At 44.7% G+C, this 17,038-nt stretch overlaps 1 protein-coding gene across 1 annotated transcript in view; it reads right to left on the bottom strand.

Moving 5' to 3' along the window:
* Positions 1 to 17,038, bottom strand: part of SYTL5 (synaptotagmin like 5) — a 178,374-nt gene that overhangs the window by 79,615 nt on the left and 81,721 nt on the right. The window contains exon 3 of the mRNA XM_060234113.1: positions 8,167 to 8,379. Coding sequence (XP_060090096.1) covers positions 8,167 to 8,379 — 213 coding nt within the window. The remainder of the gene's footprint in view (positions 1 to 8,166; positions 8,380 to 17,038) is intronic.

The following is a 17,038-nucleotide window of genomic DNA, read 5'->3' as shown; positions in this document are numbered from 1 at the left end:
CGTTACTTTCAGTTTGGCCTCCTTTGGTCCAGGGATCCTTAAAAGGTTTTGGGAGCTAGATCTTAGTGCTCTCTGGGGAACATGTGGAGAGAGGCGGTCCCTAAGGTAGGCAGGTCCTCGGCCATATAGGGCTTTATAGGTAATGACCAGCACCTTGTAGCGAACTCGGAATATAATTGGAAGCCAGTGCAGTTCCTTCAGCCCAGGCTGCACGTGTTCCCACCGAGGTAGTCCCAGTAGCAGCCTGGCCGCCGCATTCTGCACTAGCTGCAACTTCCGAGTTCGGCACAGGGGCAGCCCCATGTAGAGGGCATTACAGTAGACTAATTCCGAGGTGACTGTTGCATGGATCACTGTTGCTAGGTCGCTACGTTCTAGGAAGGGGGCCAACTGTCTCGCCCTTCTAAGATGGAAGAAGGCGGATTTAGCAGTGGCTGCTATCTGTGCCTCCATTGTCAGGGAGGGCTCCAGTAGCACTCCCAGGCTCTTGACCCTGCACACTGGTATCAGTGACGCACCGTCAAAGGCCGGTAAGGAGATCTCCCCTCCCAGCCCACAGCGATCCACACAAAGGACCTCTGTCTTCGCTGGGTTCAGCTTCAGCCCACTCAGCCTGATCCAGTCTGCCATGGCCTGCAATGCCCGGTCCAAATTTATAGGGGTGTCGGCGGCCCGGCGGCCCATCAATAGATAGAGCTGAGTGTCATCAGCGTACTGATGGCAACCCAGCCTATGTCTCCAGGCAATCTGGGCAAGGGGGCGCATAAAGATATTAAACAACATTGGGGAGAGAACTGCCCCCTGAGGCACCCCACAGTTAAGTAGGTGTCTCCGGGACATCTCTCCTCCAACCGCCACCCTTTGTCCCCGACCTTCAAGGAAGGAGGAAAGCCGCTGTAAGGCTAGCCCCCGAATTCCTGCGTCGGTGAAGCGGCGGGTCAGCAGCCGATGATCGACCATATCGAACGCAGCCGATAAATCTAGCAACAGCAATACCGCTGAGCCGCCTCGATCCAGATGTCGCCGGAGGTCATCCATGAGGGTGACCAACACCGTCTCCACCCCGTGGCTTGGACGGGAGCCGGACTGATATGGATCCAAGGTGGAAGTGTCATCCAGAAAACTCTGCAACTGCAACGCCACAGCCCTCTCGATAATTTTGCCCAAAAAGGGCAAATTTGAGACTGGCCGGTAATGAGCCAATTCGGCCGGATCTGATGTAACCTTTTTCAGGAGAGGGCGGACCACTGCCTCCTTCAGGGGCGTTGGAAAATAGCCCTCCGAAAGAGATCTATTTATGATGTCCCGTATAGGACATCTTAACTCCTCCCGGCAGGCCTTAATAAACCAGGAGGGGCATGGGTCCAGATCGCATGTAGTAGGGTGTGCAGTTACAAGGATTCTGTCAACCTCCTCCAAGCTGAGTGAGTCAAAGCAGTCCAGGGTCGAATTAGAAGACACGCACGGAGCCTCGAGTTCTCTCACTGTATCTAATATGGCCGGGCAGTCATGGCGGAGTGATTGGACCTTGTCTGCAAAAAATTTCGCAAAAGCCTCACAGCCTATTTCCTATTCCTTAACATTTGACTTGCCTTGTGGCAATGTAGTAAAATTCCAAATTATCCTAAACAATTGTGCCAGGCGCGAGTTTGCAGACGCAATCTTGGTTGCAAAGTATGTTTTCTTTGCGGCCTTGATTGCCATCTCATAGGACCTCATAAACGCCCTATAAGATATATAAATTCACTGCTGGAAGACAATAATAGAGGGACATGTTGGAAGGAGATCCTGTGTTTTGGCTCCACACCAATAAAGCCCTTTCTTGCTTTGCCACCCGTCTAAAGTTTCTAAACTCAGATGGTGGAGGCAATTGAAGCAGGGTCTCTGCAGATGACCAGAGTGGATGGGTAGGTTTATATGGGAGAAGGCAGTCCCTTAATGTATGCTGGCCCCAAGTTGTTTAGGGGTTTAAAAGCAATGGATCACACTGTTATGAAGCTCACATTAAGTATAAATAAAGTGCACTGCCAAAACCCAGAAGACAGATTCCTTTTTTTATGATACAGACTTTTAAATATCACTGCCTAGTGGAATAGGCTTGCCAATCCCCAGGTCCCAGCAGGGAATCCCCTGGTTTTCCAGGCTCCTTCTCACCCCCAGTCAGCTGGCTGGTGGGGGGAAGCCCCACCTCAACAACCACCATGTGCCTTTCTACCTGTTAGTGGCTAGAAGAAGCTTGGAAACTGCTTGCTTTTTGGAAGATGTGTGCATAGGAGCCAGGCTGAATGGGGGTGGGGCAAGGTGGCAAAACAACGGTGGCTGCACCCAATGAGCTGTGAAACTATAAGTAAGAAAGAAAAATTAGCTCAGTTCCTCCATTTATTTTATATTCCTTTCATAAGTCATTTGCATAGTAAAATAGAGAGTAAATAGTAAACTAGAACCTTTGGTTTCCCTGTCTTAGTCTGAAGAACTTGGCTGAATGTATAGCAGATAGTTACATTCAACAACTCCGTGAATAAATTGCCCCAGTAAGATCACAAAATGGTGTGCTTGTAAACTGTTTGTTTTGGCTGCTGTGTGTGTGTGTGTATGTGTGTGTATGTGTGAGTGAGAGAGAGAGAGAGAGAGAGAGAGAGAGAGAGAGAATGTGCAGCTGCTGGGGGATGAGGAAATGAAGACTGTATTCAGGGAAACTGCATTGCTGTATTTTTATTTATTTATATTAGGGAATGTGAAAATCTCCTGGCCCCACCCCCAAAGTCCCCAGATATTTTCTGAGTTAGGCTTGGCAACCCTAGGGAACTGATTGTTCTTCTCTTGATTTTGAGCCCACAGTCCTGCAGCAGAGATCCTCAAATTATTTAGAATAAATTTGCTCCTTTTAGTTACTTTATTATACAAAGCCCTAGGCAGTTTATACTTATCACTAACATCAAATCATTGTGTATGTTTGCTACAAAATTAATGAATGATGCACAAAGATTCAGCACCGTGGATCAATTACTAACCCCTGCAGTGACATTAATTTGAAACTGTTACTTGCACAGTGAGCAGGACTGTGCATGGCCTGCCCTGTTTCATAGATGATGAATTGGATAACTGGCCACCCTCAATCCAATACATGTTCTGCAGGTAATAGGAAAGGCACTAAAGTGGGTAAAGTGATGCCTGAAGAGAATGATGGCACATTCCTGTTGAGTCTGTTTTTGTACTTATCGAGGCTGCAGCTGGAATCAATTTCAGCTGAACCTGAGACAAAAGCACTTTTTAAAAACTGCAGATGGCCTAAATTCACATTAATGTCCCAAGTGTGCAGAATACTGATAATGACAACAAATAGTTCTTGCTTGTGTAAATTATCTGGATCACGTAAGCAATCCTACCAGGTTTTAAAAATATTTTGCAATATTTTGCAAAAAATATATAGATTCATCAGAAATGTGTACAACAAAATCTACAGAGCAGAGATAACAATTTTCAGCCCTATAATTCATTTTCTTTCTCCTCCCCTGTAATTTTTGACCTTCAATTTGAGGGTACATGCTGCTTTGAATAACTTGTAAGCACTACAGAAAACCACAACAAAAACCTAGCCTTCCTGCTCATCTCCCTCATCAATGCAGGATTCATTCTGAAAAATATCAGGCAGCTAAGAAGGTACATGATAAAGCTAGATACTAATGATGATGTATTTTACCATCAGAGAAAGAAAATCAGCATGCTTAGTGGCTTCTTAAAAGGAGGCAGGGAGGATGGAATTCTCACCTGTACGGGGGACTTGTACCTGAAAAGACAGTTGTCTGTTCAACTGCAACAATTTGGCCTATATCCAGCCGTGCTGCAACAGCAGCCATAGGCTGGGGAGCCACAGTTGCCTCCTTGTTGGAGGAGAAGACTGTGCTTCTTCCCGGGCATTCGGGGCTTCCTGGTGCACGGAGCGTCGGGACTATAAGAGTCCTGGTCCCGCCCCGAGGTACGCAGTTGTTTTGTGGCTCTCGGATGGGGAAGTTGCTCTTGGCTGCGGAGCGCGTCGGGCGCCCAAGAGTCTTGTCGGACGTCTGGGAGGCGAGCAGCAAGGGCCTGTTTGGAGCGGCGGTCGACCTGGCGGCTGTCGGGCGGCATTCGCGGCGGAGTCTGGCCCTTCTTTTGGCGCTTTAGGCCTGTTCGGGGGTGGGATAATTTTAGCTGTTACGGCTGTCGGGCGGTCCGGTGTTGGGGCGCCTTGAGACTGCGTGGGCATGCATGGAGGCTACCGGCCCATCTGTGAGGAGGGTACTCAAGAGCAATCTACTTGCCCCTCCCCCCCCTTTGCAATTGGAGAGGGGTGAATTCAGTGGAGAGGGAGGCATTCTCCTTGGGTGTTAGCCTTTACGCCTCCCCCATCAATTAATTGCAACAACTGAGTTCACTGAAATCACATAAATAATATATATTGTCCTCTGAATCATTATTAATCCCTTCCAAGCTGTAGCCTAAAGCCAGATGTGGACCATGCATTCTTATTGAATGTGGCAACTGTCTGGTATAATTAGCACTGTGTATAGAGAGAGACATTTGACAAGATTTTTTAAAAAACCAAAGTTTTTATTTGTTTAGGAGCAAAGCATGACCTCCAGTTGCTTCTTAATAATTACTATGCAAGATTCGACAAATAGTATTTCTATTTCCTGTTTCTAAAAAAAAAGTATACATATGTTAAATTTGTAGAGGAAAAGTAAATAGAACAGGGAACATGTGGTCGTCTATCATCTGTGTTATCCACTTAGAGTTACTTAGAGCTGAACTAGCCCCAGTCCCACAGTGAACAGCATGTAGGATCCAATTTCAAGAAGAAAACAAAAAAATCTATAGGTAGGATAAGTGCAAGAAGCAAAAGGAAGATTTCCCCCTCTGTTAGCAGGATGTGGGGGAGATTAGTCATGGGCAGGAATACCAGCCTCCAGGTGGGACCTAGGGAATCCCCTGGAATTACACCTCATCTCCAGACTACAGAGATCAGTCCCCCCCTTCCAAAAAATGGATGTTTTAGAGGGTGGACTGTATGGCATTGTACCCAACTGAGATCCCTGTCCTTCCCAGGCTCCACTTCCAAATCTCCAAGAGTTTCCCAATGTGGATTTGGCAACTCTACACCTCTATTCCCCCACAGTCCATAGGTGACTAATTACAGTGTGTGTACCTGGTTACCCTTTTTGCTCTTTAAACAAGCCTCCCAACATGCACTTCTTCTCACATGACTGGATCAGACCCAAGCCTATACACGAGTCTGCTGCCACTCTGTTTAATTTGGCCATCAGAATGCCACAGAACAGTGCTCATCAAAACTGAGAAGTCCTATGACTCCTCAATGTGAAGAACAATAATAGTGGGAAATTATCCTGAAATACTGTGTTTGTTTGCCACTATCATTCCAGTGTAATGTGCAGCTTCAGAGGAGCATTGAGTTTGTTATAGAAACTTGATTGCACTCTCAAGTCATGTGGGGCAGCAATGAAGCTGAAAAGGTCCAACCTGGACCCTGGACAAAATAATGGTGTCCCTCAGAACATTTCATAGAATGTTCTGCAATGCACAGTTTTATAGCAGTTTATGGGTTTCCCCAGCAGCATAGAAAGAGTTCCTCAAGGAGAGAAACTAATTTGAAAGCAACCATCACATAAAGGCCTTAATAATGGAAGTTATAATACCACCTTTATTCAGGCATGTTACTTAATTGATCATTAATCATGATATACACCCCATTTCAGAGCTCTTTTTGTAACAGGAGTTCTGCATATTAGGCCACACACCCCTGATGTAGCCAGTCATTCTGGAGCTTACAGTAGGCCCTGTACCAAGAGCCCTCTAAGCTCTTGGAGGATTGGCTACATCAGGGGGGCATGGTCTGATATGCAGAGGAGCTCCTGCTAGAAAAAGAGCCCTGCCTCATTTAGATGCCTTATACACTTTATAGTAAACTAGAGTTTAGAATTTCCCCACTAATAAAAAATTCTGGGCTAAAAGAAAGAAAGCCTTCTATGAAGATGCGCACACATTATCTTTGCTCTTAATTAAAAGGAGTGCTTATTTTAAATTTCTCCCTTATGCAGAGTAAAATGGAGACCAACTCCTTGATCAAGTACTTAGTATTTCCCTTTCTCTTTATATTTAATTAAAAGATGCTTCAAGATTTTTCACCATGTCATATTTAAAGCCCTCATACATTGTTTGGTAAAGGTTTCATAATAAAATTTTAATTCTGCACAATGAAATTCATAAGAATCTAAGGGAATCTAAGCAATATGGTCTAAAATTGCTTTGAACATTTCATGTTTTAAAGTAAGGTTGTATTTACAAGGTCTACTTTCACACATCACATCTAAATATGTTAATGAATACTGATGGGTCTGTAATGAATGGTAGAGGCATGGATGCCACAGGGTCGTTATGATTGTTTTCTAATTTTTTTCTGACTTTCTTAATTTCCTGTATCATTTCTGGAAGAATCTAGTCCCTAATTGGATCCATACAAACCTTCAGCAGGGCAGAAGGGCCTAATCAGAATCCAAAGAGAGGCATTAGCCAAAAGTTCTCTTTCCCAGGATCTCAAGCAACATAATTTCTAGAAGGCTTAGCGGTGGTGGGATGCTGGCGATAAGAGTTTGTGTCCTCATGCATAAAGTATGATCTTGGGTGCCAAGATCTAGAGACTACATCAAAAAATTGCAAATAAACTAGAAACCAGTTCACTTTTAGATTTCTTATAGATTATTTTGTTGTTTTTTATTTGCTTAGGTGCCTTTTAAACCATATTCAGTGTTTGTTTGCTTGCTTCTAGCCAACTAGCCAACTGCTTTTTTATTTCACTAAGTACACAAATAGTTTAAATTCTTATTTATTTATTTACTTCATTTAATAACCCATTATTCTCTCCAATGAGATCCAAAAAAAGGCTTATATTGCTCTCCTTTCCTTTATGTTACACTCACAACAAACCCTGTGGGGCTGGTTAGGCTGAGAGTATGATTGGGACAAGGTCACTAAGCAAGTTTCCATGGGGATCTGAACCTATGCCTCCGAGATCCCAGTCTGACATTCTTACCACTACACTACTTTGGCTTTCTCCACCCCAGAAGCTTCAGCACCTCAGTTCTCCAATTCCTTTAAGGCAGCTCTTTTAGAGAGAAGAGCAATGGTTGGGAGTAGGGAAGAGCTACTAGGGAAACTGTCTTCTTTCAGCAAGAGCTATCAATGCAAATGATTTAGTATCCTGTTTCATCTACTTCAAGACTAGGCTTGCCAGCCCCCATGTCCCAGCGGGATAGCCCCCAGATTTGCAGGTTCCTTCCTGCAGCCAGCCAGCTGGTCAGCAGAGGGAAGCCCTACCCCAACAGCCAGGATGTGTCTTTACATCTCAGCAGGTTTAGAAACTTGCAAACTGCTTGCGTTTTGGCAGGTCTGTGTGTGTGTCTTTAAATCTTAGCAAGACTAAAGCTGGAGGGGGGGGGGACAAGTAGAGTCACATGGCTCTTTTTGGTATATGTGTGAGAGAGGAAGAAAGAAAGCCCAGTCCCTCTGTTTGTTTTGCTTTCCTTTCAGAAGTCATTTGCATAGTAGAAGGGATAGTAAAGTGTAAGCCAGAACCTGATTATGGGATGAAGGAAAACTCTACCCTTCCAGACTGCTCTGCTAAATACTTTCATTTTCCTATGTTAGTGTGAAGAAGATGGTTGGAATACAGCAAATTGCTACATCCAGCAACTCCCATGAGTAAACTGCCTCAGTGAGATCACATACGTGTGGGCTTGCAAACTGTATATTGTGGTTGCTTTGTGAGTCTGCTCACATTTAGTGGAAGTGCAACTGCTGGGGAACCCTTTGAAGACAAAAAAAGAGGAGGAAGAAATGAAGACTGTATTGAGGGGAACTGCTGTATTTTTATTGTTCATTTGGAATGGGAAAGTCTCCCAGTGCCACCCCCAAAGTTCCCCGATATTATCTGAGTTGGACTTAGCAACCCTTTTTAAGACTCAGCCTTAGCTCCCATGAAGTCCACACACAAGGTTTTTAGAAAAAATTCCCTTGCTTATATACCTGAAAATCTAATATCACCTAATAATGGCATCATAACAGAAAGGTCCAGAAACAGTCTACTATTAAAATGAGTCAAAGAACAAAACTTACGCAATCTGAGCACATACAGTGCATTTCCAGTTGCCATCAACTGCTACAACACGACATTTATTGCAAACTCTAAGTCTGCATGTTTGGCACAGGTCTCCTCTATCAAAGATTAAGCCCAGATTTTTTTGACAGCGAATGCAGATCCTACTGCTCTCCTGTTGGCGATGTCGTCCACCTTTCCGTTTTGCTTCCAGTAACTCATTTTTTAATTTCCTGGGAAAACAAATAGAGATTTTTCATAAGTATGGTTTAAAGCAGATATTTTGCCACTCCAATTATTGGTTCACACACATTAGTATCACAAAGAGAGTATAATCAAGTATTGATTTGTATGTATGAATAAACCAGCATAAATCAGAACTTCCATATTTCTTCACAATAACAGAAGTAATTCATACATTTAACTGCAAATGTGAAGAGATGAATAAATAGTTAATTAAAAATATTGTTAAAAGATGCAGCCTATGCATTAAATTAAAAACACGCTGCATGTCCAGCAACAGGACCTACCCTGGATTTACAGGCACAATCACCTTGGCTGAGGAAGCCACACACAGCTGGCAGCTGGAGCTTCAGATGCTAGATTATGTAATCTACTTTGGCTGCCAAGTGGAGCCCATCACATCATCAAACACCACCTGGGAGAGAGAAGAACCCAGAAGGTGGCTACAGCTGAGACTGGGTTCCAGGACACATCCTGTTTGAGTGAAGGAGTGAGGGTTGCCAACATCCAGGTCTGGAGATCCCCTGAAATTACGATTAATCTTCAGGCTACAGAGATCAGTTCCCCTGGGGAAAATGGCTGCTTTTAAGGGTGGGGCACTATGCCTCATGGAGGACCATCCCCAAACTCCCCACTCCTCACACTCTACCCCCAAATCCCCAGTTTATAACTTATGTGACATCACTCTGTTAAAACATGCATGTTCCTACCACTGTTTCATTTAGAAGTCATCATTCAATTATCCAATTTGTTCTGAGTCTTCAGAATGGGAACACTACCCCTCTAAGTACTATATATTTAACTTGCATTAAAAATTGAACAAAATTTTAACCAGATTTTGCTCAAGGTAAGTCCAGAATCTGATGTATTATTCACAGAATATTATTCACAGAATCTGATGTATTATTCACACTCTCTGTAAACAATATGTGGCATCCCCACATTTGGATACATTGGCATATATAGCTCAGACCTTCTTGTAGAACCCTTGAAACACAAGCTCTAAGTCCTCCAACAAAAATGCATTTCAAGGAGAAATCTAGCAAACATCTTTGCTTTCTAGAAATAGTAATAGGACCACAGCACAAAAAAAATGAAAAGACAATTAAAAAAATCTATGACATAATTCTGAGTACATTCTGTATCTAAGAAAAAAGCGAATGTGTTTTGACAGGACACATTTGCTGTGATCATTTTGTTATTTCTTCATCCTCATACAGATGGACTTTTCTCTGTTAATTTTACCCTGAAAAAATGGGTTTTGTACTCTCAAACTCTTTCAATAATTTTACTCTTCTATACCCCCATTTCTATTTTGTTGTAATTGGAAGGAAGGAAAATAGATGAAAAGAAGAAGGAAGAGGAGAGGGGGCTGTCCTCAATGCACCCAGCACTGGTAGTGAGAGGCCCACAGAGGAGCCACAGGCTGAGTTCCCAACAAAAGGCCATCTGAGGGGGAAGGCAGACATGTGGCCTGGGCTCCCGAACCTCCTTCCCTGCCAGAGAGGAGCCCTCACCCCACCCCAATGTACTGGTGGTGAAAGGCACATGGAGGAGTCCCAGGCAGTGTTCCTGGCAGAAGACTGTCGGGGGGAGAAGCAGACACACATCCTGGGCACCCCAAACCTTGGCAGGGCTGTTTTCCAAGTCCCAGCTTACACCACCTATCTAGCACAGGAAGGAAGACACTTGAAAACCATCATGGAGTCACACCATAGGAGGTCTCGCAGGCACAAACACCCCCCCCCCTTTATAGGGTCTACTTCGCAGGTGCCAAATGAGCTGGAGGGGAAGCACCCCTATGTTGAGCTAAAAGGATGAAGGGTGAAAAACTGTGTGCCTGTGCAGGCTAGCACATCTTAGCAAGAACGCTGAGCTTGACACTCCCTCAATCACTATCTGACCAGTACAAAGTGCAATGGAATTGCTTTCTTGATCAATGCATACATTCACCCAGCAATTCACCAATGTCCTTTCCACAGAAATACCTGCAGATACAACTTTCAGGTTGGCCTTAGCAAACAGGCAACTAATGTGTATACCTAACAAAACTGTAATGCTGGAAAGGCAATGTTAAGATATTTTTATAAGCTCTGAATTTTTCCTCATAAATATAAAGGTATTTTTTCTCATAAATATAAAGGTAGCAATACTTGAACATCCTTGGGGAAGAGGAAAGAAAAAATAGAAATGCACCCAAAAGGGGGACAAACAGGCTACAATAATTCCTGAATTATAAGAATAACTGAACTACTCAAAGTCCTTCCTATGAACGGTCAAAATTATTCAGGGTATGAAACGTGATGAAACACCAGTGACAGTTAAGTGCAAACTGATCTCCGGTTCCATTGTGCATCATGTTCCATTCTTCATACTTAGTTATCTTAATACAGTTTAATAAAATCTAAACATTCTGTTTCCTCTCTTGATAAAAAAATGGAGCTACATACAGCTTTTAACTACCAACCATGCCACCCATCTATTCAAAAGAGCATACCTGCAGTATCTGAGTCCTCTGACTTTGAGTCAGCAGCATTTGCAGGTGCAAATAACAAAGCGCCACCAGCTCAAACACAAATCCACAACTCTAACTTCTTAAGAAAGACTATTTCTGGCAAGCAAATGAATATCACTTCCACTTTGGACAATTTTAAAAATTCTTTACAGAATCTTTGTACCATGGCTGATTTGTTTCTCCCAGTAAGGCAGACAACCAAGAGCAACCCAAGCCCAATATAGCATCAAAATCAATACCAACTCAGTTCTGTTCTGTGACTCTGCTAAGAGAAACACCAACACAGACTTATCTAAGTCTTCAGTTCCAACTCCTATAAGCTCTGATAAAGCATCCTCAAGGACAAATACATTATTCAATGGTACATCTCCTATTATAAAGACACCTGGGTCAACTTATCCTAATGAATCCACAGCTCCTGCAGAAGAGTTAAGTCTCTTAGATCCTTTTTACAATAATGAGGCAGTGCATGTACTTCTCCACCTCACTACTTCATCAGACCTTGAAGCACCCAGACTACCTGGGTTACAAAAGACATCACTGGAACGTCTACATCCGCATAACACAACACGAAGGACTTACTACATGTTGTGGCTGAAGTTCTTCTGGATTCCCCACCAAGGCAGGAAAATCTGAGGAAAACTCAGATTGACAATTGCAGCTACATTGTTACATCCAAATCCTCTCTTGGAACACTGCTGGCTAGCCATCCAAAAGAACTGAGCCTTCCTTTCTACCTTTGTCTGACATTGCTATTCTTCAGGTGCCTATGACAGCAGATGGATTTTCCACATGTGAACTATTTGCCTCTGCTGCGAAGACAAAGGGCAGACCCAGGGGAGGCCTCGATAATGTAGTTTCTATGAAACTTCGGGTCAAGGTAACAGAATTAGGGTCAAATGCACAATACACACAGGTCATAGTTCTACAGTTATTAATGTATACATGGCTCCCAAGATAATAAGCTTAGGTTATCCATTCAGTCTGTTTAGTGTGGTAGGTAAGCTTTATATCAGACACCTATGCTGGAAGTTTTGGGAGTGGCTTGATAGGGAGAACATCTTAGCTGAGGAACAAACAATGGACCAATGTTTGATTCTGCACCATCTGGTGAAGAAATATACCACCAGACTGCATGGGGCACTTTTCACAGCCTTTGCTGATTATAAAATGGCATTTGATGGCATCTCATGAGACAGATTGTGGCTAAAACTAGAAGCTTCCTCAATAAACCACAAACTGCTTGTCCTTATACACACAGTACATGAGAACAACTATTTGAACATGAGATGTAACCCATAAGGTTATCTGTCCCACATGGTTCTGGTCAACAGAAGTGTGAAGCAAGGTTGCATCCTTGCTCCCTTATTATTTAACATCTACATAAACTCCATGGTGCAGACCTTATTCTATCCCAATTTCCATCTGCCCAATGTGGCAAATAGACCAATTGCCACACCTTTATATGCAAACAACAGTTATTCTATCTTACACTGAAGTAGACTGCAGAAGTGCCCTTTGGACAGTTATAGCTTACTGCAGAGAGGAGCATTTAATAATCAATCTTTCAAAGGCCAAAATTCTTGTTTTCTCTAAAATGTTTATCAAACATAGGTGGTAGATTCATGGCCATGATATCAAACAAGTTAAAGCATTAGGATACTTAGGTGTAGTCTGGCTCATGGACAACTCAGCTTTCCCATGTAACTGAATAAGCTCAAAGAGTAGCCACAGCAACTTCAAGGTTCTTCTTTACAAACAGGGGCTCTCATATTCCAAATGCATTGAAAGTCTTTCAGGTCAAGGTGGTTGCCCAGTTTACATATAGTTCACAGACATGTCTGTAAAATAATTACCATAAACAGTCCAAATTTCTCAGATTCTTATTTGGAGTACCTCATTGTGTACCCAGTGCCTTGCTTAGGCTAAAAGCAGGGTTGGCTCCACTAGAAGTACATACCTGGTTCCAAGCTACAGCTTCTGGGTCAAGTTAAACCTCTTCCCCCCTCTTGGATTAACTTCATTAATCCTTTCAGACAATTTTCACTCATGGTGGGTGAGAGCCACAGAGGACAAATAGCAACTACTTGGTTTTTTCTGTACAGCCTTACCGCATCTTGGGTACCAAGGAGCCAGAGCACTAATCAACAGAGACTATGGGACATGGCCCATCAAGTCAACCAATCACAGGACCATTCTGTTTTGGCAGTGGGGAAATATAACAACAATTTCATTCCTTTATATGATAGAATTCCCCAACCACCACACTCTGGCCTGGTTTAATGCCCTCCCATCTGCCCTTCCTGAAGGGAGATATGCATGTATCTTATACATATAACATCTCTGCCCATGTCAGTCTGGAATAGTAGAAACAACCAAACATGTCATCTTTTGATGACAAACATGTCATCAAGAAACAACCAAACATGGTCATTGCCAATTTTATCAGGGTATTCAGAATATGTACATTATCCCAATACTGTCCAAATATCTAGGTAGATCAAATTGCTTTTATACTTTTCTTCTTCTTGCCAAAACTACCCTTGGTAGCAAAACTACCCTTAAGGTAGCAAGATTCTGCACTCTGGCATGTTTAACTAGGCAGAAGAACATGGTCTAGTTTTTAAATAATTTTATTATTGCTACTAATTGCATATTTTCTGTACAGAATATCTATTTTATGCATCCAATGTGTTGTTGATATTCTTGACTGCTGATCTTGGATTGTAATAATAATAAACAGCCTTCAAGGTTGGCTAGTGCTCTGCTCTTAGGCTGCAGGGCTCTTGGACCTTGCTAGAACTTTCCCTCCAACAATAAAAGTTTACTATTGAGTAAGAGGTTAGTTGCAGATTATCTAAATGATCTGGGACCAATGTACCTACAAGATAGCCTTTCCTGGTATACCACCTGAAAAGCATTATGTTCCAAGGAGAAAAACCTCCTGGTAATTCCTGGCCCAAAAGATATCCAGCTTTCCTCAACTAGAGTGAGGGCCTTTACAGCCCTGGCAACAGTCTGGTGGAACTCTCTGCCAAATGACATCTGTGCCATGTGGGACTTAGTGCGGTTCCAGAGGGCCTGTAAGACGGAGATGTTCTGCCAGGTCTATGTCATTGAGCTGGGCCTCCTCCATTTCTTCCTCTTCCCCTCATGAGTATTTAAATAAAAATATATAAATTTATATTTGTATAATTCATATAAATTGGTATTTAAATACCATTTGAATTAGTTTGTGACTTGTTCTTTTAACAGTTGTAATTTAACTCTAGTTGATTAATATATGAATTTATTGAATTGTTGTTCACTGCTCTGCACCTTTTGGAGGAGGGAGGTCTATGAATAAACAAATATTGAAGAAAAGGAAATAATTCCTCCCAAGGTCAGATTAACCACTGACTCTCCCCAACAGCAACTGGCTTGATTTCCTTGGGTGAATCACAGCAGTGATTGTTCTGTAAGCACTTTAATGTACCTGTTGTCTGACTGAGAGTCACTACAGACTTGTTTGTGTGGGCTGACTGAGTACAGAGATAGACAGATCAGTAGCTCAGTCATTGGATTGCTGAGTCTCCGCTAACATGGTCACTTTGTCTTTTCAAGCTTTATAAACAGCATCTTCTAAACCAAAAAACTAGAAGAAAGCCAATGCAAGGCCAGTCTCAGAAACGACTAAAAGTAGCCTAGAGAATGGTTAATAGGTGTTTGAAGAAGAAGAAATTGGATTTATATCCCGCCCTCCACTCCAAAGAGTCTCAGAGCGGCTCACAATCTCCTTTACCTTCCTCCCCCACAACAGACACCCTGTGAGGTGGGTGGGGCTGGAGAGGGCTCTCACAGCAGCTGCCCTTTCAAGGACAACTCCTACCAACAACAACAACAACAACAACAACAACAAATTTTATTTGTATCCCGCCCTCCCCGCCGGAGCAGGCTCAGGGCGGCTAACAACATGGTTCAGAGTTAAATTATACAAGTAAATAAAACTACATTAAACATTATCAGCATTTAGTTAAAATCTGGTTAAACTTTAAAATTAAATTAGTTAATTTTTAAAAGTGCTAGTGCTATGTTTACTTTTTCTGATGGCGGTTTCCTTCGCAATTTCCATTTTCATCAGGGAAGGCCAGTCTGAAGAGGAAGGTCTTGCAGGCCCTGCGGAACTGTTCTAGGTCCCGCAGGGCCCGCATTTCCTCTGGAAGTTGGTTCCATAGGCTCGGGGCTATAGAGGAGAAGGCCCGGTTACGGGTGCTTTGCAGCTTCACCTCTCTCGGTCCGGGGATAGTCAGCAGGTTTTTCCCGGCTGACCTCAGTGCTCTCTGGGGTTCATATGAGGAGAGACGGTCCCTAAGGTAGACAGGTCCTCGACCATATAGGGCTTTAAAGGTAATGACCAGCACTTTGTAACGAACCCGGTATGTAACTGGCAGCCAGTGCAGTTCGCGCAGCCCAGGCTGTATGTGCTCCCATTTAGGGAGTCCCAGCAACAGTCTAGCCGCTGCGTTCTGCACCAGCTGCAGCTTCCGGGTTCGGCACAGAGGCAGCCCCATGTAGAGGGCATTACAGTAATCCAGTCTCGAGGTGACCGTTGCATGAAGCACCATTGCCAGATCTTGGCGCTCTAGGAAGGGAGCCAACTGCTTTGCCCGCCTTAGATGGAAAAAGGCTGACTTGGCAGTGGCTGCAATCTGGGCCTCCATTGATAATGCGGGCTCCAGTAAAACTCCCAGGCTCTTAACTCGGTGCGCCGCTTTCAACGGCGCCCCGTCGAAGACCGGGAGAGGTATTTCCCCTCCCCGAGCGCCCCGACCCAGACAAAGGACTTCTGTCTTCGCTGGATTCAGTTTCAGCCCGCTCTTCCTCAACCAGGTTGCCAAATCCTGCAGGGCCCGGTCTAAATTCTCTGGGACGCAGTCAGGCCGGCCGTCCATTAGCAGATAGAGTTGGGTGTCATCTGCATATTGATGGCACCCAAGTCCATGTCTCCTGGCAATCTGGGCAAGGGGGCGCATGTAGATATTAAATAGCATTGGTGAGAGAACTGCCCCCTGAGGCACTCCACAATCCAGTGTGCGCCTCTGGGACAGCTCGCCCCCAATTGCCACCCTTTGTCCCCGATCCTCGAGGAAGGAGGCAAGCCATTGTAAGGCAGACCCCCTCACCCCTACATCGGCGAGGCGGCGGGTCAGTAGCCGATGGTCGACCGTGTCGAACGCAGCCGACAGGTCCAACAACATCAGCACCGCCACACCGCCCCGATCCAGGTGCTACCAGAGCTATGGCTGACCCAAGGCCATGCTAGCAGGTGCAAGTGGAGGAGTGGGGAATCAAACCTGGCTCTCCCAGATAAAAGTCCGCACTAGGGTTGCCAAGTCTAATTCAAGAAATATCTGGAGACTTTGGGGGTGGAGCCAGGAGACATTGGAGGCGGAGCCAGGAACAAGGGTGTGACAAACATAATTGAACTTCAAGGAAGTTCTGGCCATCACATCTTTTAAATCCCTTCCCTCCATAGGAAATAATGAAGGAAGGGGGCACCTTCCCCTCAGCCTCGCCTTGCCTCAGAGCAGCCGCCGCCGCTCGCCACAAGCCCCCCAGCCCTGCTCCCGGCACATGCCTCGCTCCGCTGCCGACAAGGGGTCAGGGAGAGACGGCACGGGAGGCAGGGAAGGCGGAGGTTCTCTCACACCCAAGCAGGCAGCGCCGGCCCCATGGGAGGGAGGGAGGAGAGAAAAGCGGGAGGGCGAGGAGGAGGAGAAGAAGAAAGGCTGGGCTTACCTTGGGAAGGCACATGAGCCAAACTCCCGCCTCGCCTGGCCTCGGCGGCGTGCGCCCCCCGCCCCTGTGGCAGCACCTATTTGTCTACAAAAACAACCCCTGGCCCGATCTCCCCCCCCTCTTCCACCATTCCTGAGGCAGGGCTCCCCTCCCCTCTCTCTCTCCGCAAGTGCCCGGGCCAAGGCAAAGCCACACATCTGGGCCAAGCGCGGAGGGGAGGGGAGGGGGGGAAGCGATGAAGATGAAGGTGGAAGAAGCGGAGCCGGTTGCCATGGGCGACATTGAACTCCCAGCCTGCTAATGAGGAACAAAAAAAAAGAAAAAGAAAGAAAGAAAACACCAGGTAGGGCCAAGAA

The sequence above is a fragment of the Heteronotia binoei genome, chromosome 3, assembly GCF_032191835.1.
Source record: "Heteronotia binoei isolate CCM8104 ecotype False Entrance Well chromosome 3, APGP_CSIRO_Hbin_v1, whole genome shotgun sequence".
Classification (NCBI taxonomy): Eukaryota; Metazoa; Chordata; class Lepidosauria; order Squamata; family Gekkonidae; genus Heteronotia; species Heteronotia binoei.
The sequence above is the reverse complement of the archived record's forward strand: the minus strand, read 5'-3'. Positions and strand labels throughout refer to the sequence as shown.